Genomic DNA, 17,193 nt, shown 5'->3' on the forward strand with positions numbered 1-17,193 from the left:
GATGGCTCCTGTTACTGGGTGGTTGCCAACTCCTCGAAAGAATCCATCAATGGTGTCTCTGAAATTTTTTACACATCACCTGGGAAGGCAGGTGAACTAATGCCAGTGTACTGGAAGAAGCAAAGATCACCAGTGTCAAAGCAATGATTCTTCAACATCAACTTCGTTGGACTGGTCATGTTGTGCGGATGCCCGGTTATCGTCTTCCAAAGCAACTACTCTACTCCGAACTTAAAAATGGAAAGCGTAATGCTGGTGGTCAACAAAAGAGGTTCAAAGACTCTCTCAAGGCAAATCTAAAAAAACGTTGTATAAACACCGACTACTGGGAAACACTGGCCTGCGAGTGCTCCAATTGGACAACAGCCTTTACCAAAGGTGTCATGGGCTTTGAAGACGCTTGAACTCAGGACGAAAGGGAGAAACGCGCTAAGAGGAACGCACGCTTGGCAAACCCTCGTAGTGATCAACTCCCACCTGGAAACCTATGTCCCCACTGTGGAAGGGCGTGTGGAACAAGAATTGGCCTCCACAGTCACTTACAGACTCACTTTTAAAACCATCTTTATGGAAGACCACCTTACTTGGCTATGAGGGATTGCCAAAGGAGGAGGAGGAGGAGGAGGAGGAGGAGGATTTCAAAATATGATATGTAGCTGGATGATTCAGATAGAAACTGTGGTATGGAAAGAAGGGTTTTTTGTTTTTGCACTCAACATTTCCAAACTTGGGACATACTTTTTTAACTACAGCAAAGCCTCCCCCTTTTTTGCTGTGTCTATCTCTCTACTTCTCTCTTTCTGATTTTCCAATAGCTGAGAATACCAGGTGGAGAGAGTATTGTTGCTCTCAGGTTCTGCTTGCAATCTCAGATTCTGTTGGACTCTGGTTGGCCACTGCAAGAAGAGAGTGCAGGACTGAGAAAACTTATTACTTTGCTTTATTACTTGCCCTTCAACCTAAGGTCCCTAGGTGGTCACATCCATTTAAACCACAACATTAAAAAAGAAATTACAAGAAACATAAAAACCACCACTTTTTTTTGAGGGGGTGGGGTGGGTAAACTCAACAATAGCCACTTTCTTCCATTTCCCAAGAGCTCGATTTCTGCCTCCCCTTGTGTTCCAAATGCTGCTTTTCAAATCTTGTGTATGTCACAGAAGGACTAATTTGAGCATGTGGCGCAGAAATTTCGGATACTGCTGCATGTGCCAGAGCACATGCTTGAGTGCTATGCGCGTCAAAACCCTCATGTGCAGCTTTCCTAACTTCCATTCTGAACTTCAGCAGAACGCAGTCCAAAAAGCATACGGGGGCTGCCAAAATAAAAGGTGTTCCTGGCTGCTTTAGAGCATTTCAGGCCTTTTCATGCGGCGTGTTTGAAAGATTTTCCACAACTGGAGGCAAGTGATTTACTCTGGCTGTGGGCAGAGAGACCGCATCTGTGGTGTCTTCCGTACTGCTGCCATCCAGATTGTGAACCTTTCAAGGGCAATAACTATTAAACTGCTATAGACAGCTTTGGACACTGGGTCAAGAAAACTGGGCAACACCAGGCCAGCTGTTTCAATAAAACCAGCTCAAGGTTGGTTTTGGCTGCTTTGGTTTGCAATTTTCTTCAAGCTGGTTTAAACAAAATGAGCCCGTGCTTTAAAAAACCTGAGTGACGTTAATTTGAAGGAAATGAGAGAGAGAGAGAGAGAGAGAGAGAGAGAGAGAGAGAGAGAGGCTTCTTCAAAGGCATTTTGGCTGAGATCCTTGAAGGGTGGTATATAAATTTGAGAAATACACAAATAAATAGCTAATACGTCTTTGCATTGCAAAATGGATTTATGAAAGCCGTTGTGATTGAGAAGAACCCCTTAGTTGCTTACAAAATTCAGGAAGCTGCCTTATACGGAATCAGACCATTGCTCCATATAACTCAATATTTTCTACACTGTCTGGCAGCAATTATCCTGGGTTTCACAGACAGGCTGAACGTGAACATAAAGGGCTTCTACACATGCAGCGAGGTTTTACCTTCTCACTTCCAACATCTGCTCATCATGGGAATGCCAGAAGCTGCCTTATATTGACTCAAGACCATTGGTCTTGTCCCAGTATACCTGAAGGAATGTCTCCACCCCCATCGTCCAGCCCCAGACACTGAGGTCCAGCTCCGAGGGCCTTCTGGCAGTTCCCTCACTACAAGAAGTGAGGTTTCAGGGAATCAGGCCTTCTTGGTAGTGGCGCCCGCCCTGTGGAACGCCCTCCCATCAGATGTCAAGGAAATAAACAACTATCTGACTTTTAGAAGACATTTGAAGGCAACCCTGTTTAGGGAAGTTTGATGTTTTATCGTGTTTTTAATATTCTGTTGGGAGCCGCCCAAAAGTACCTGGGGGAACCCAGCCCGATGGGCGGGGTATAAATAATAAATATTATTATTATTAAATTATTATTGGCCTCTTGATATCAGTACTGCCCATAGCTCTCCAGAATTCCAGACAGGGATCTTTTGCCATCTATTACCTGAAGACGGCAGAGATCGAACCCGCAAGTGCCTGCATACTGACCATGAGCTCTACTTCGGAGCTACATTGGAGACCATTGATCAGGTCTTCTTTGTGGTGAGGTGGTGATGGTGGAAGGTGCTTTCTTCCAAAAAGGAAGAAACCCGAAGCCTATAGCTGTGTGCACGAAGCCAACTGCATTCCACTCTGAATCAGGAGAGAATGTTTACATTACAATATGCAATAATACAGTGGTATCCTGGGTTACGTATGTAATTGGTTCCGGGTTACAGTTTGTAACCCGAAAAGTACGCAACCCGAACAAGCGTGCGAAAAACCCGGAAGTAGCGGTTTGCGCATGCGCGAATGTGTCTGCGCATGCGCAAACTGCGCACAATGCTTCTACACATCCACACATAGCACGCGCTCCGGGTTGCGCTTCCGGGTTACCGGAGTTCGTAACCCGGAAAGTACGTAACCCGGAGCGTACGTAACCCGAGGTACGACTGTGCTCGAAATACGGAATTTGCCCAAACCAGGTAAAAAAACTCACGCCTGTAAATGCAGATGTCTCTTGCAGGCTAGTTAGGGATAATAATAATAATAATAATAATAATAATAATAATAATAATAATAATAATAATAATTTGTACCCCGCCCATCTGGCTGGATTTCCCCAGCCACTCTGGGCGGCTTCCAACAGAAATCAAATACAAAAATATCGCACATTAAAAACTTCCCTAAAAAGGGCTGCCTTCAGGTATTTTCTGAATCCTATGCATATGGCTGGAGGGGCAGCTAACACCGTGTATACACAACGATGTGTATTCATATACATTTGCCATCATCACAGACACATTTTGTGTGTGAGAGAAACACAAATATAGTGTTTTAATGCTGTAACCTGGGACCTTAGTGTGAAGGGCAGGTAAATGATGATGATGATGATAATGCTCATTTGTCATGTTATTTTGTATGCCTTGTGTGATGTGCATTGCTGCCTACGGTGTGGACAGGACCCCCAGTTAATAAGGGCACAAAATGTTCTCAAACATATGAAACAGCCAACACTGCCCCACATTATTTGTTTCGGGATCTCTGAGAGGCGGGATCAACGCTTGGGCATTAAATGGTCTACTTTTGCACCAGAAACAGGGCAAGCAACTCTTCCTTTTCATTCAGCATTTGAAGCGGAGGGTTTAAAACCTAGTGACCCACTTCTGCTAAAACGCCTCCGGCCCCCTTACCTGTCAGCATTTGCTGCACCTGAGACGCCCGGCTCTGAAAAGGCCCGCATTTTTTCCCTTACTCCCTCCTCGACTCCTACTAATTATGCTGTAAAACTGGGCTTGAAAAGGCAGGAATAATTTAGTGTCTCTTTTCTCGCACCTCCTTCAACACACAACATGCAAATGCGATCCAGAAATAACTTTTCTCTTCCCCAGCAGCTGGCACTGTCAGGTGTTAAGATTGGCTTTACACTTATGATCACACTGACTACTAAGCAGCATAAATTTCTCAAAGTGACAACTTGCCAACTCTATCGCAACTTGGGCTCCAGTTCCTGTTCTCGTCGGCTTCCAACCCTTTTATTAGTCAAGCCCTGCTTTTAACGTCAGTACACTTCAGGTTGAAGTCTGTGCCAGCTCACATTTCTCCCCTAATTTTCACATTCCCAGAAATTATTAGAAGGAAGAATTAGGGGGGGAAAGTTGAGAGTGTGGGGTGGAGAGAAGAAGAAGAAGAAGAAGAAGGAGGAGGAGGAGGAGGAGGAGGAGAAGAAGAGGCATTTAACTCCACGCTTGCTTCTATTCTGTCCTGGTCTTGCCAGCTTTCTATAACTTTGCCTCAATTAAAAATAAAATAAAAATTTCTCTGGGTAGAGCACACCACTTTAAAAAGTGCAATGACACAGAGGAACAAATAAAACACAGGTTTTCAAAGTAGGCCCCCAGGTGCAAAAGCATTGCTCAGGTTGATGTAGTCAAGGAAAACAGATGGAAATAGACAGAAACACCTGCGAGGCACTTGCTGCCTGCCATAGCCTTTAATTCAGAAAGGAAAGTAAGCATATTTTGCAACTATAATGAGCAAAAGGTGAATCGCGCCAAGGTGAAACTGGCTCGCCCATCTTGCATAGAGAAATTCTGAGGTGAACGTATCGTTCAGAAAACAGGTCTCAGGGGTCAGCAAACTTTTTTCAGCAGGGGGCTGGTTGACTGTCCCTCAGACCTTTGGGGGGGCGGACTATATTAAAAAAAAAAAGAACGAATTCCTATGCCCCACAAATAACCCAGAGATGCATTTTAAATAAAAACACAGATTCTCCTCATGTAAAAACACCAGGCGGGCCCCACAAACAACCAAGAGATGCTTTTTTTAAAATAAAAGGACACATTCTACTCATGTAAAAACACGCTGATTCCCGGACTGTCCGCGGGCCGGATTTAGAAGGGGACTGGGCCGGATCCGGCCCCCGGGCCTTAGTTTGCCTACCCATGAAGTAGAACAATTGTTAACCAGCTCACATCAGGTGAATGTCAGTGTATAGCATAGCATATCAGCCCCATGCATAGCTGTCAACTTCCCCCCTTTCCAAAGGGAAATTCCCTTATTACGAACAGGATTCCTCGCAAGAAAAGGGAAAAGTTGACAGCTGTGGCCCCATGAAAAAGCAACCTTCTGTTCTCTTGCAAATTCTGATCGGGGCTGCTGATCTCAACATAGCACTAAAGAAATGTGCTATTCAAATAATTTCTGATCTGATACCGGAATGTCCCGCTTTTCCTTAGGACGTCTCAATTTTTATCTGAGAAATGTTGGGAGGGTTTATGGAGGTATGCAACCCCTGAGCCCAGGAGATACAACCCTTAGAAGTCATCTGAAGCCAGCCCTGTATAGGGACGTTTTTTAATGTTTAATGTTTTATTCTATTTTTTATATATGTATGTTGAAGCCACCCAGAGTGGCTGGGGCCACCCAGTCACATAGGCGTGGTATAAACAATGAAAATTATTACTGTTATTATTATGGAGTAGGATGGCCCCATTTTCATCGAAGAAATGCTGGAGGGTATATAGAAGACCTTTAGAAAGCAGTATAAAGTGTTGCTGATTAGGCTGGCTCCCTTAAGATTTTTTTTTTTTAAATGGGTAGTATAGTGGCTGACTGTTTTAGATAGATCACCTAAATATTTAGACATTTAGCTGAACTTTCTGGACTTTGTCAGATATTTTTGTTATTTTGTCATTTTTACTTTGTGCTATTTAAAAATATTTATTATAAAAATATTTATTATAAAATATTTATTATAGGTTATGTGGAATAAGGCCACAAACTCTTTCTAGCCAATAAATGCAGACAAACTATACATAACTGGCCTGAGATCAGAACAGAATCATTTGGGTGTTGAAAAGTGAGACAGTGAAGTATCTGCAAATGGGCAACTCATTAGAACTGGGAAGAGTAAAGAATTACCTTCTTTAAATACTTTCTTATGGCAGCGTTATCTCTCTCTCTGACCTCGTTCAGCTCTTGATTTCCCATGTACATGGTGTTTGCTGCAAAAATAAGAGACCCACACGCAATTATGGCAGTATAAAAACAGCTTGTACAGAAAACAAAAGATGCTGGCTAGATTTTCCAAGTCAAGTTGAGTGAGGCCTACTGCATTAATATGTCTATCCTCAAAGAAACTGTTCAACACCTGAAGTCCCATAGCCACATGCCATATTGGCAATGCAACCGAATCTAGGGTTGCCATTTTTAAAAATTATTTGCAGCTGCAGCATATGTTTATATAGTTTAGAGCCTAAATTTGATATTTACTCAAACGAGAATTTTATCAATTCTGCTTTCCGAAGGGAATTAATTGATTGGAATTAAAGGGTTTGATCATCTTTTGCGATCGCAAGGTAACTAGCTTCCCACAAGTCCTTCTGTGCTTGCCATGTAATGGGAAAGGCTGCCTTGAAACATTGGAAATTTAAACGGATTTCCCCACAGATTAGCAAAGGGGACTCACAGACCCTCCTAGTGTCCCTGTTTTCCAGGGACAGTCCCAGATTGTTACAGAAGCCGTCCTGGTTTCTGATGTGATCTTGGAATGTCCCACTTTCCCTTACAATGTCCCTATTTTTATCAGAGAAATATTGGAGGGTATAGAGCAGGCATGTCCAAAATCCAGCCCAGGGGCCTAATCCGGCCCATTGGCCGGTTTAATCCGGCCCCTATGGCAGTTTATTTCCTGGGTTAAAATCCTAAAAGAATCTCAACAACTTCAATCCCCAAAAAAGCTCAACAACTTCAGTCCTAAGAAAAGCTGAACAACTTTGGTTGGCCCTCATGCATGTTCATTTCATCAAATCCGGCCCTCTCTGAAAAAAAGTTTGGTCACCCTTAGTATAGAGTTATGCAACCCCCGAGCCAAGGAGATGTAATTATATAGCCTTTAGAAGACATCTGAAGGCAGCCCTGTATAGGGAAGCTTTTAAGTGTTTTATTAAGTTTTCATATATGTTGGAAGCTATCTAGAGTAGCTGGGGCAACTCAGTCAGATGGGTTTGGAATAATAATAATAATAATAATGGAATAGGACGTCCCTATTTTCAGCAGAGAAATGTTGGAGGACATGAAATCACACAGCATATGCCATATGTCTGGGAGTAGCAGCTAGAAGAGTTTCAAATCGCACGCCACTGGTATGGGTAAGAGCAACACACTGTCCCAACAGGCAGAGAAAAAGGAAACAGCAATCAGACAAATCCTTTTGAGTGACCCCAAAACATTACATCGAGCAAATTCCTGCAGTACTTTGAGGAAATGGAAGCAAATGACACTAAGGAGGGAGAGGCAGAACCCAGATCAAAAGCTAAATGAACAAGGTGCTTGGAGCTAAGGTGGCATTAGAGAACTGAGTGACTCTGCATAATCATAAGCAATGTATAAAATCCAGATCTGTTATCTGTTATTTACCAGAAGAGTTGCTATTTTCTGTGACAGTTTCTTCCTTGGGTAGAATTTTTCCTTGGTTTCTTTGACACCGAGGACGGACTGATGGTAGATATTCTCCTGGATGTTCCTTCCCCAAACTAGCAGGGTTGTGATTGAGAAGGGGGTTCGGATTGCATTGTTTTCTTTTTAACTATTAAAGATTTCTTAGTTTACAAAAGTATGTGCAACGTCTCTCTTTTCAAGTTACATTTTCTATAGATCAGTTTCATTTGTTGACACCTTAGTGTTACATTAGGGCAGTGGTGTCCAAACTTTTTTCAAAGAGGGCCAGATTTGATGAAGTGAAGGGCCGTAGGGGCCGACCAAAGGACCCACAAAAGTTGCTGACCTTTTTTTTTTAGGGTTGGAGTTCTTGAGCTTTTTTTTGGATTGAAATTGTTGAGATTTTTTTTTTTTTTTTAAGGATTTTACCCTGGGAAATAAACCGACTGGCGGGCCAGATTAAGCCCCTGAAATGGACTTTGGACATGCCTGCATTAGGAAGAAAAGGGGGAAAGAGGTGGAGGGGGGGGCATGGTGAGTGGGGGTAGGGGTGGGGTCGGGCGGCAATGCAACTATTCTACTTAGTGTGTGTGGGGGGGGGGGTTGTGTCGGCATCGCTTGTTCGGGTTCTCTTTACTATTCGCTTGTATTCCTTTGGTGGTGATTTGTCCCCATGTCAGTTTCAGTTTACTGGTTAGTTTTTCTAATAAGACTGTTTCCCATACTATTTGATACCATTGGTCCATGCTTACTCCTGACAGGTCTCTCCAGTGTCTGGCTATGATGCTTCTGGCTGCTGAGAGTTAAATGTTAGCCTGCCTGCAAGTATTTAACCTGGAGAAAGTTTGAGTCCGCATTAGCTACCTATTGGAATGATGGGAGTCTGAGTCACTTTGAATAGCTTAGCTATGTTTAATATCCTAGTTCTGATTTGATGGTGAGTACATGAATCTTTATGAAGCCTTTTTATTGTATAATTGAACTCATATCTCTAGTAAAGTTGATGGTTTGTACTGTTGTTATCAAAGATAAAGTCCAGACCTTGATGAAACTGCTGGTGAAACGGGAAGATTTGAAGCTGGCCACCCGTCGGGAGGACATACCCACACGTCTGAATGACTTTGTATAACCTTCTCCAACATTGGGAAGATAGACCCATACGTCTTATAGACTTTTGCATAACCATCTTTAACATTATATTGCACTTTGTATATTGCACTTTGAATCAGCACTTGGATGTTTTAAAGCATATATAGGCTTTGCCTCTGAGGAAATATCTATGTATACATTTTGTATGATGATATTGTTAGTTTAGTTCCATAATTAATACATTTCTATCCAGAGATATTCCCCTGTTTTGTATTTTATCTGAGGTACAGATACCGTGACTGTCTGTTGTTGTTTCTGCTGAGAGTAGGTGGCTTATGAGCTCTTTATGATGTGAGTGGGCATTATTATCTTGGAAGATGTTAATCTAATATTTACACCTACATGATGGGAGCTGGAGTCAACAGTATCTCTAGAGCCACAGGGCTCCCATTCTTGAATTAACCCAATATGCCAGTAACAGGGAGTTGGCACCCAGGGACAGCCTCAGCTCCTCTCAAAAATATTCCAGAAAAGCCAGGCTTTCATTTGGTACATGAAGTCATGCAATGTTGGTGCCAGGTGGGCCTTCCTGGGTTGGCGGTATTTGTCTGCACCAAGCAATAGAAAAAAGGTTTTAAATTTGTTTAAAAAAACAAAAACAAACCAGGGTCAGGACTGTGGGGTTTTTCTTTCACAGAATGTCTACTTTGATTTTGGACTAGATTGTGATCCTCATATTTTTATCATACCCTCCATTATTTCTCCGATGAAAACAGGGACGTCCTAAGGGAAAGTGGGACATTCCAGGATCAAATCAGAAACCAGGACGGCTTCTGTAAATCCAGGAATGTCCCTGGAAAATGGGAACACTTGGAGGGTCTGGTCCCACAGAAGTGTTGAGAAAATCAGGATTGTAACATAACAATTAATCAGTCTGTGGGTATCAATTAATCAGTCTGTGGCTTGGGCAATCCAACAGCTTGACAAAGCTATCTTGAACTGATAAGACTTGGGAAGACCATATATTTCTAGTCATTTATACGTGTCATATGGGAGGAGGCAATGAAAGACTAGGAGCTTGAAGGTTTTCATTTGCTCCTAGGTCAGGTCTAGTGCACTTAGCTATGGGGGAAAAAAATCACACTATGATCCTGCCGGTGACCTCTCTCCTGACCTGGAAGATGAGATTGCTGGCTTTCACCCTCCTTTTCTCCCCAACACCCCGACAAACGGAGGTGATTAAGCATTGGTGTCAGTTTAGTCACATGCCTTTGCTAAACAGAGATGGCTAACTGTGCCAAAAGGCACTTGATTTATTCCTGATGCCGCAACTCAGAATCAAGGACCAAGAGAAGAAAAGAGAGCTTTATATCACCAGTAGCTATTTAGCCCAAAGTGTCACGGCCAATGCTTAATATCCACATCAGCTAAATTAATAGTTCTTCCCCCACCCAAACAAAGCATAATGACTGAAATCAATCACATCCCCCAGCCTTAGTCTTTAGGGCTATTTGACACCAATTCAATTAAACCACCAGTTGTCTGACAAACAAAGTTGCATGTACAGCACTGAAGTTCAAAACCATTCATACACTTAGACTATACAACAAGGCAAGGAAACACGACATTTTCAAACCATATTAGATTAATTTCAAAACTTAATTTAACATTAAATAGACAATGACTTCTGCTTTGAGGCAGCAACAGTCTTGTAAATAAAGATTTAGCGGTCAAAGTTTCAGTTGGAATAGCCTTTATATATTGAGAGGCATTGCTGGACTGGCTTTTTTTAAACACACACACACAACGTTCTTGGTCACAGACCAAACAAGAAATCTATTACATTCCCTCTAGGGTTGCATTCCCACCCCTCCAAACTTTAAAGTTGGCCAATGGATAGTTTTCAATTTGCATAGATTAGAGCGACTTGCACAAAGGAGCAATCACTCATTTCTCTTCCTCTGGGAGAAGTGGTAACTTTCATTCCATCCACAGAAGGGTTCATCTAGCAATTTAATCTACAATCTGAACCCGCTTCTATGGTCCACAGTTATATGAGCCACAGTACACATGTTTGTTCTCTGGAAGCCCTCAGGTTTCTGCCTGATTACAGCAACTTCCCAATGCCACCTGGTTGCTGGTCTGCAGCAGAGAAAATTGTGTTAGCAGAGCAGTTAACTGAAAACTCTCATTGGAAGGAAGTTGAACAGTCATAATGTGTTGCTTGCGGCTATGTGCACTGTTAAGTTAGAAATTTGTCAGTTAACCGGGGGGGGGGGATTCCAAACAAATGTGGTCTACACATGTCAAACCAATTTAGGAATACAGGAGGGTTCGGCATGACAGACTTAAATTTAGAAGTGGATGTGAGCCCTGCGCCAAGCAAAAAATGTTTGATACCGCAACCGTTAGCTCTTGGTCCCCACAGCACAGCGGCGCAAGAGACAACGAAGAAACAAACAAACAAACAAAATCATATCTGATTCCTAAGCCAAGCATCTGCATTCCTCTGTGACATAAAACATGGCTACGAAGTGATGTCACACTAATGGAACAACACAGAAGTTCCAAGTAAGATTGTTTTCCACTTGGTTAGCCAAAGCATCTGAGGGGCAGAGGGGAATCGACGAAGAAAGAAAAACACAAAGAAATTTCCAACAAAGATGCTCACAGCGATAGCTCCAGGCTGCCACCTTTTATAAAGTCGATCTTGCAGATACAGACAACCTAGAAAGTTTGCGCTATAGACTACAGGCATGTGGAGAACCAAAGAGCTACTCAAAACCAGCAGCCTATCAATTTCCCTTTGTGCAAATTTGGTGTTTCGGAGACTGTTCTCTCTAGGCAACCTCTCTAGGAGGTTGTTTCTTTAGTGGTTTTTTCTTTTCTTTTTTGGAATCAGTTGTGTCCAAACGATTTCCTTACCTTTATTACTGGGTTGACTAGCACAGTCAAATGATGGTTAAAACGTTGGCAAATAATGATGGCTATACCGACAGCATCCTAGTGGGAAAATGCACCAGACCTTGGGAAGAAAATGTTGCAAACCCAAAGAAACGATGGCAGATTTTTCAGGGTTGAAAGCCACAGTCCAATCAGACCATTGCTCCTCCTCCTCCAATATGGAAGTTTAGAAGCAGGAAAATGGCACTCACTCTGCTACACATGGCTTCGCTGAGAAGGTGGATTCTGCACACAGTATTAGGAGTGCGGAATTATACGTTGCACTAAAAGTTGTTGCGTGTAGACAGGTAGCTGCTGGGTGGTGGGCTCAATGACAGAGCCCATGCTTTGCATGCAAAAGGTCCCAAGCTCCAGCATTGCAAGATAACAAGGATCTCAGGTTGACCAGCTCAGAAAGGCTTCTTTCATGGGACCCCTTTCCCCATATTTTCACATCACCAATGGTACAGGATACAGCACGGCGGTTGCTCCTCTTCTGTGCTGCCCTTGACTCTGCTCAGTCTTAGCTGTATATCTGGCACATATCTGCTGGCAGAATGGCTCCACTGGAAGTGCATTTCGTCAGCATATCTGCAATGATGCCTATGTTCTTTGCATTCTACCAGCGCAGTAAGACTCCCACAGCCTCACTATTCGTGCGACATTGGTATAAGATTGCACCCTTAGACTTTCAAAAAATTGTTTTTTGCCTGGTAAGCTGCCCATCTTATCCTAAAATTCTTTCAGAGGAGCGTAACACTAGTTTTCTTTCCAGATTATTATTTGCTTCCAAAACAGGGTTTTGATGTGGGAAGGCATATAAGCATATGATCCCGCCCCCCCGCCGCCATTTATGTTCAGAAGTGACACAGTCCCGGGAGAAGCATTTTATGAACGCCACAATTCAACTGTTGAACAGCAATGGAAAAAACTGAAGCGTTCCCTTGATTCATCCTGGGCCTGTTTGAATTTTTTATTCTTTGCTAACATGAGATTTGTACTTGACAACCTTCCGCCTAAGGACTGATTCCCATTCCTATTTTCACATGGTCAAAGTCGGACCAAGTTGGCATTTCCGACAAATGGTGTTTGATCCAAACGAGAGCTGTAAACAACCCCGCTTTCGAGATCACAGTTGAGTACAGTCAATCCTCAGTTCTCGAACGGCTCCGTTTTCAAACATTTTGGCACTCGAACACCGAAAACCCAGAAGTAACTGCTCCAGTTTTCAAACGCTGAACGTGCTACGCGGTTTCCATTTTTAGTTTCCCTACTGCATTGAGGCTTCTGCTTTCAGTTTTCAGTTGTCAAACATTTCGGAAGTCGAACAATGTTCCAGACGGAATATGTTCGACAACCAAGGTTTGACTGTACACCCAGGTTCGGTAGTGGCTGGTTGTGGTGAGGGAGAGCCATGGAGCCTCTCTTCAGGCACTGGGATAACTACAGCTTACCTGGACCGGGCTGTGCAGGGGAGCTGAGTGGCAGTGAGGTCGAGGCTGTGGCAATCTTGCAGGTGTATGCATGCAGCCCCAAACCCACCACCATCCCAGCCCCACCTCAGACCAAACCCACCCAGGTAAGTTGTGGTAATGCTGGTGTTGAGGGGGATGTCCCACAGCTCTGCCTTACCTCATCTGTCAGGGGCCGGACTGAGGAGGAATGCTGGGGACCGCCCCCCCCTTCCCCTGAACCTTCCCAACAACAGGAGGACAGTATAGATTTAGAACAGTGGTTTGCAGAAGGGCATAGTTTGCAGGCTGCTGAGGGCAGAAGCTGGGAAATATTGGAAGAGGAACAGCAAGAAGAAGCACCAGAGGAGAGACAGCTGACAGACTCAGTGTCCTTGGAAAGCATTCCTGACCCCCCCCCCCCGGTCTCAGGACCAGATGGGCATTGAGGGTAGTAGAACAGAGTGCTCAGAGGCAGAAAGCTCAGATTAGCTGATGTAGGAGTGACGTAGAATAGGAGAGACATAGGGGGTGGGACTTTACTTGGAGCAATGCCATATTTAGGGAAGACTGCATTCCTTAGTCACTGTCTGTGAATTTGAATAAATTGCTTGGTAATAACTTTTATCGTTTCTCTGATTCTTGGCTGTCATCGCGGAAGGGATCTGATTCCCCGAAGCTTGACAACACCAGTGGTTACAGCAAGTGATGACAAAGACGAATATTCATATAATTGGATCAACATTTGGTAGTAGAAGGAAACTGTATAAAGACGCTGCTATATCCATGTTTGGGTCAGTCTTCCATTTAGCTCCGCAGTTCAGAGTAATAATCCACGTCATCTCTATCTCTCTAAAGATTCCCTGCAATTCTTGAATTCATCCTTGGACTGGTCTTTTAGTAGTTAGGAGTCTGGCTGCGGATAAAGACATTGAACCCCCTTGTCCCCCCAAAGCAAGCTCAGGTGTTATAACTTGGGAGTGGTTGTGGTTAAATGGCATGTTTGATATAGGCTTTGGACGAGGTAGTATGGCCAATGTTTGTCTCATGCCTCCTTTTTCTGTGCCCTGTCTCCTTGTGCTTTACTCGAGTCTTCACAAACCCATCCAAGCCATATGGCCCTACTGGCTTTTTTGCTGTTACTATAGGGAACTCTGGAGGTTCCTCACTGCAAGAAGTGAGGTTACAGGGAACCAGGTAGAGGGCCTGCTTGGTGGTGGCGCCCTCCCTGTGGACCACCCTCCCATCAGATGTCAAGGAAATAAACCACTATCTGATTTTTAGAAGACACCTGAAGGCAGCTCTGCATGGGGACATTTTTCAGGTCTGATGTCTTACTGTGTTTTAATTTGTTGGAAGCGGCCAAACTGGCTGGGGCAAGCCGGTCAGATGCGTGGCAAATAAATAATAAATTGTTGTTGTTGTTCGGCCAAACAATGAAGCCCATATCTGACTTGGGCTGGTAGGAAGAGGAAGGGCTAAGTCACCACTGCCAGAGGAGGTGAGATTGAGAAGCCCTTCCATCTTGACCTCACTTCTCTCTTGACATGAAATTTATGATATCTGGAAGGGAAGGGATAGGGCAAATCCCAAGGCAGAAAGGCTCATTCTTCAGACGAACTCCTCCCCCACAACAGGAAATTTTAGATGCTGGGAATGAGGCCTTATCTGAATCGGTTACACCAAATGGCATCAGCAGTGGTGAATGGGACCTTGTTATAGTGCTCCTCCCTTGTGCTTGAAGGACTGAGCTGCTTCCCATGCTTTGACACCTGGCACTAGGGGCCGGCCCTTATATTTAACTCATTGTACATGATGTTTCAATTGTCATTAACACAATTCGTTACTATTTATTTCATTTGGCAAGATTTATAACTTTTAATAGATGGGTGGGGTATAAATAAAACATTATTGTTATCATCATTAATAACTAAGTAGTTTGCCATAAAACAGTATATTCATCATTTATATATTTTGGACAGCTTTTTTTTCTTTTTGGCTCTTTCTGCTGTCTATGCATTTGGACACATCATAAGATATTATACTCTATGGTGGTCCTAAGATGAAGGAGCAAGTTTATGTCTATGTTTTGACACAATTTGACTCTGTTTTGAATCAGGATGGCAGACTAGACCTTTCAAAACCGCACTGATTTTTATTTGTTTTTTAGTCTTATAATTCCTGAACACCAGGCACTTTCTGCTAGTTAATTTTTTTAAATTAAAAAAAACAACAACCAGTGGCCATATTAAAATTATCAAGTCTATAAATAAAATTAATCAACGTTGCAAGCAGCCTGTGGCGCTACAAAACTCAGAAATGTTAAATTAGCACATGCTTCTTTAAGGATCTGCAAGCTTTTGGTTAGTCATTCTATTATCTCCCAAGAAATTTGGGAGTTAAAAAAATTTGAAAACTGAAGCCTGTGCATTAAAGGTCAGACAAATGTTGCTGCTCTGTAGATGTGCTGCCTTGGGACGTCTTACAGTTTTGCAGATATGCTGGCACACGAAACTCTTAGATGACATGCTACTTCACTATTTACCCTAAATACTACTGCTCCCAGAGACTGTTTGGGGTGCTTGGGTGCGGTTAGACTGGTCCTGCCTAATGACCCATATCTGACTGAAGTATTTCCGCATATGGGTCTTTTTCAATATCTTCTCAATCTCACCTCTCTCTCTCTCTCTTTCCTTCCATCCAGCATGTTGCATGACTCATTGCTTCTCCTTCAAACGGGAACCTCAGGAAGGATGTCAGAAACCCCCAAACTGTGCTTAATATTTCTTGGAAGTCATGAACCGTTTTCATTATCAAAGCATTCAAGCTTCATGAGCAATATTTATGATGGAAATAAAACTGACAGCTTTTAATATTTTTTTTATTTGAAAAAAACACACCACACACACCCATAATTATGGAAACCAAACCAAAACGGGGTTTTGTGTTGTTTTTTTGACACGGGGCATCTGTAGGGAAATCAGAGCTTTTACCAGCTATAAAGTGACCTTGTTAAACTTTCCCCTCTTTCTCTATTTCGGAAACGGGGCAAATTGTAAAGCAGAGTCACTTTGACAAATGAATAGGTACGTAAACATAATAAATCCTTTAAAAGCCATTCACTTCTCTTCACTAAGTTAATACGGGCATCACACTCTTAAATAGGGAAAACCTTAGTTCACTTGCAAAAAAAAAAGAAAAAAAAAAGAGGGAGGTAGGGAGGGAGGGAGGGGGAACAAAGCAGAAATGGATTTTCTTTCAAGCCACACTTAAGTGCTGTCTTGGGAAGGTGAGTTGTCCGACAACATTAAGCAAACATTTTAGTCAGGCATCACACAGGAAAATAAACAGTAGCAGAGGAAATGTGAAAATAGCAGAGGCTGCTATTCCTTGGCCTCCTTTCCTGGAAGGCAGGTGGTAAAATATAACGTGTTTCCTCCACAGGTAAGGGAAACACTCTCCTGAAACTATATATTATGGAATATCATTCCTAACGTCAAACAGCATAGCTGACAACAACTGTGCAAGCGCAGGAACATCCAAGCTATGCTGTCATTGGGTTTTCTAGCTAGCTAGGTATAAGACAGGAGCTGCAAAGGCGCTTTAATGAAGAAGGCAGAAGGCTGTGGGCGTATCCGCTTGTCCTGGGGGAATGACTCGGTATGCTTACACAACTTCTCTCTTTGCTCAAATGTACCTTGGAGCTCAGCCATATACCATGCCATTCGGAAAGCACAAAGTGAAAGGGCACCATACAGGAGTGCCAGCTTGGGTGCCCAGGGCCATAGGTGCCATGCAGCGTGCATGGCCCTGGCACAGAAATTTGTGGGTGCCTAGCCTCAGGGAGTTGGCACCTATGGCACCATAGGATACCTGAGTGGAAGACATATGAAAAAGGTAGCACGGGAATGTTTCTACAGCACCATGGAAAGGGCCGTTTACAGCAAGATTATGAAAGTTTGTAATATTTTCCACAGTGTAAACCCACAAAATTTTTGTACCAGGTTGTACAAAGCTTAGATCTGCGCTTAGACACTGTGTTGGAGCTCTCATTTTTTGAATTGAGATTAGTTGTTCCAATGAAATAAGCAAAAATGTTTAAGTATAACTTTAAGAAAAATACAGAAGCTTTCCTATTAGGGATAACGGACACAGGTATAACAAGAGAAGATCAGAAAATATTCCTTTATGCCACAGGCGTGGCAAGGACCTTAATAGCC

At 43.0% G+C, this 17,193-nt stretch overlaps 1 protein-coding gene across 2 annotated transcripts in view; it reads right to left on the reverse strand.

Annotated features, from left to right (window-relative positions):
• The window catches only part of LDAH (lipid droplet associated hydrolase), a 101,107-nt gene that overhangs the window by 4,470 nt on the left and 79,444 nt on the right, over positions 1-17,193 (reverse strand). For both annotated transcript variants that reach the window (XM_033142954.1, XM_033142955.1), the window contains one exon: positions 5,973-6,055. In XM_033142954.1, the coding sequence (XP_032998845.1) occupies positions 5,973-6,055 (83 nt within the window). The remainder of the gene's footprint in view (positions 1-5,972; positions 6,056-17,193) is intronic.

The sequence above is a fragment of the Lacerta agilis genome, chromosome 3 (genome assembly GCF_009819535.1).
Source record: "Lacerta agilis isolate rLacAgi1 chromosome 3, rLacAgi1.pri, whole genome shotgun sequence".
In the NCBI taxonomy this organism is placed as follows: Eukaryota; Metazoa; Chordata; class Lepidosauria; order Squamata; family Lacertidae; genus Lacerta; species Lacerta agilis.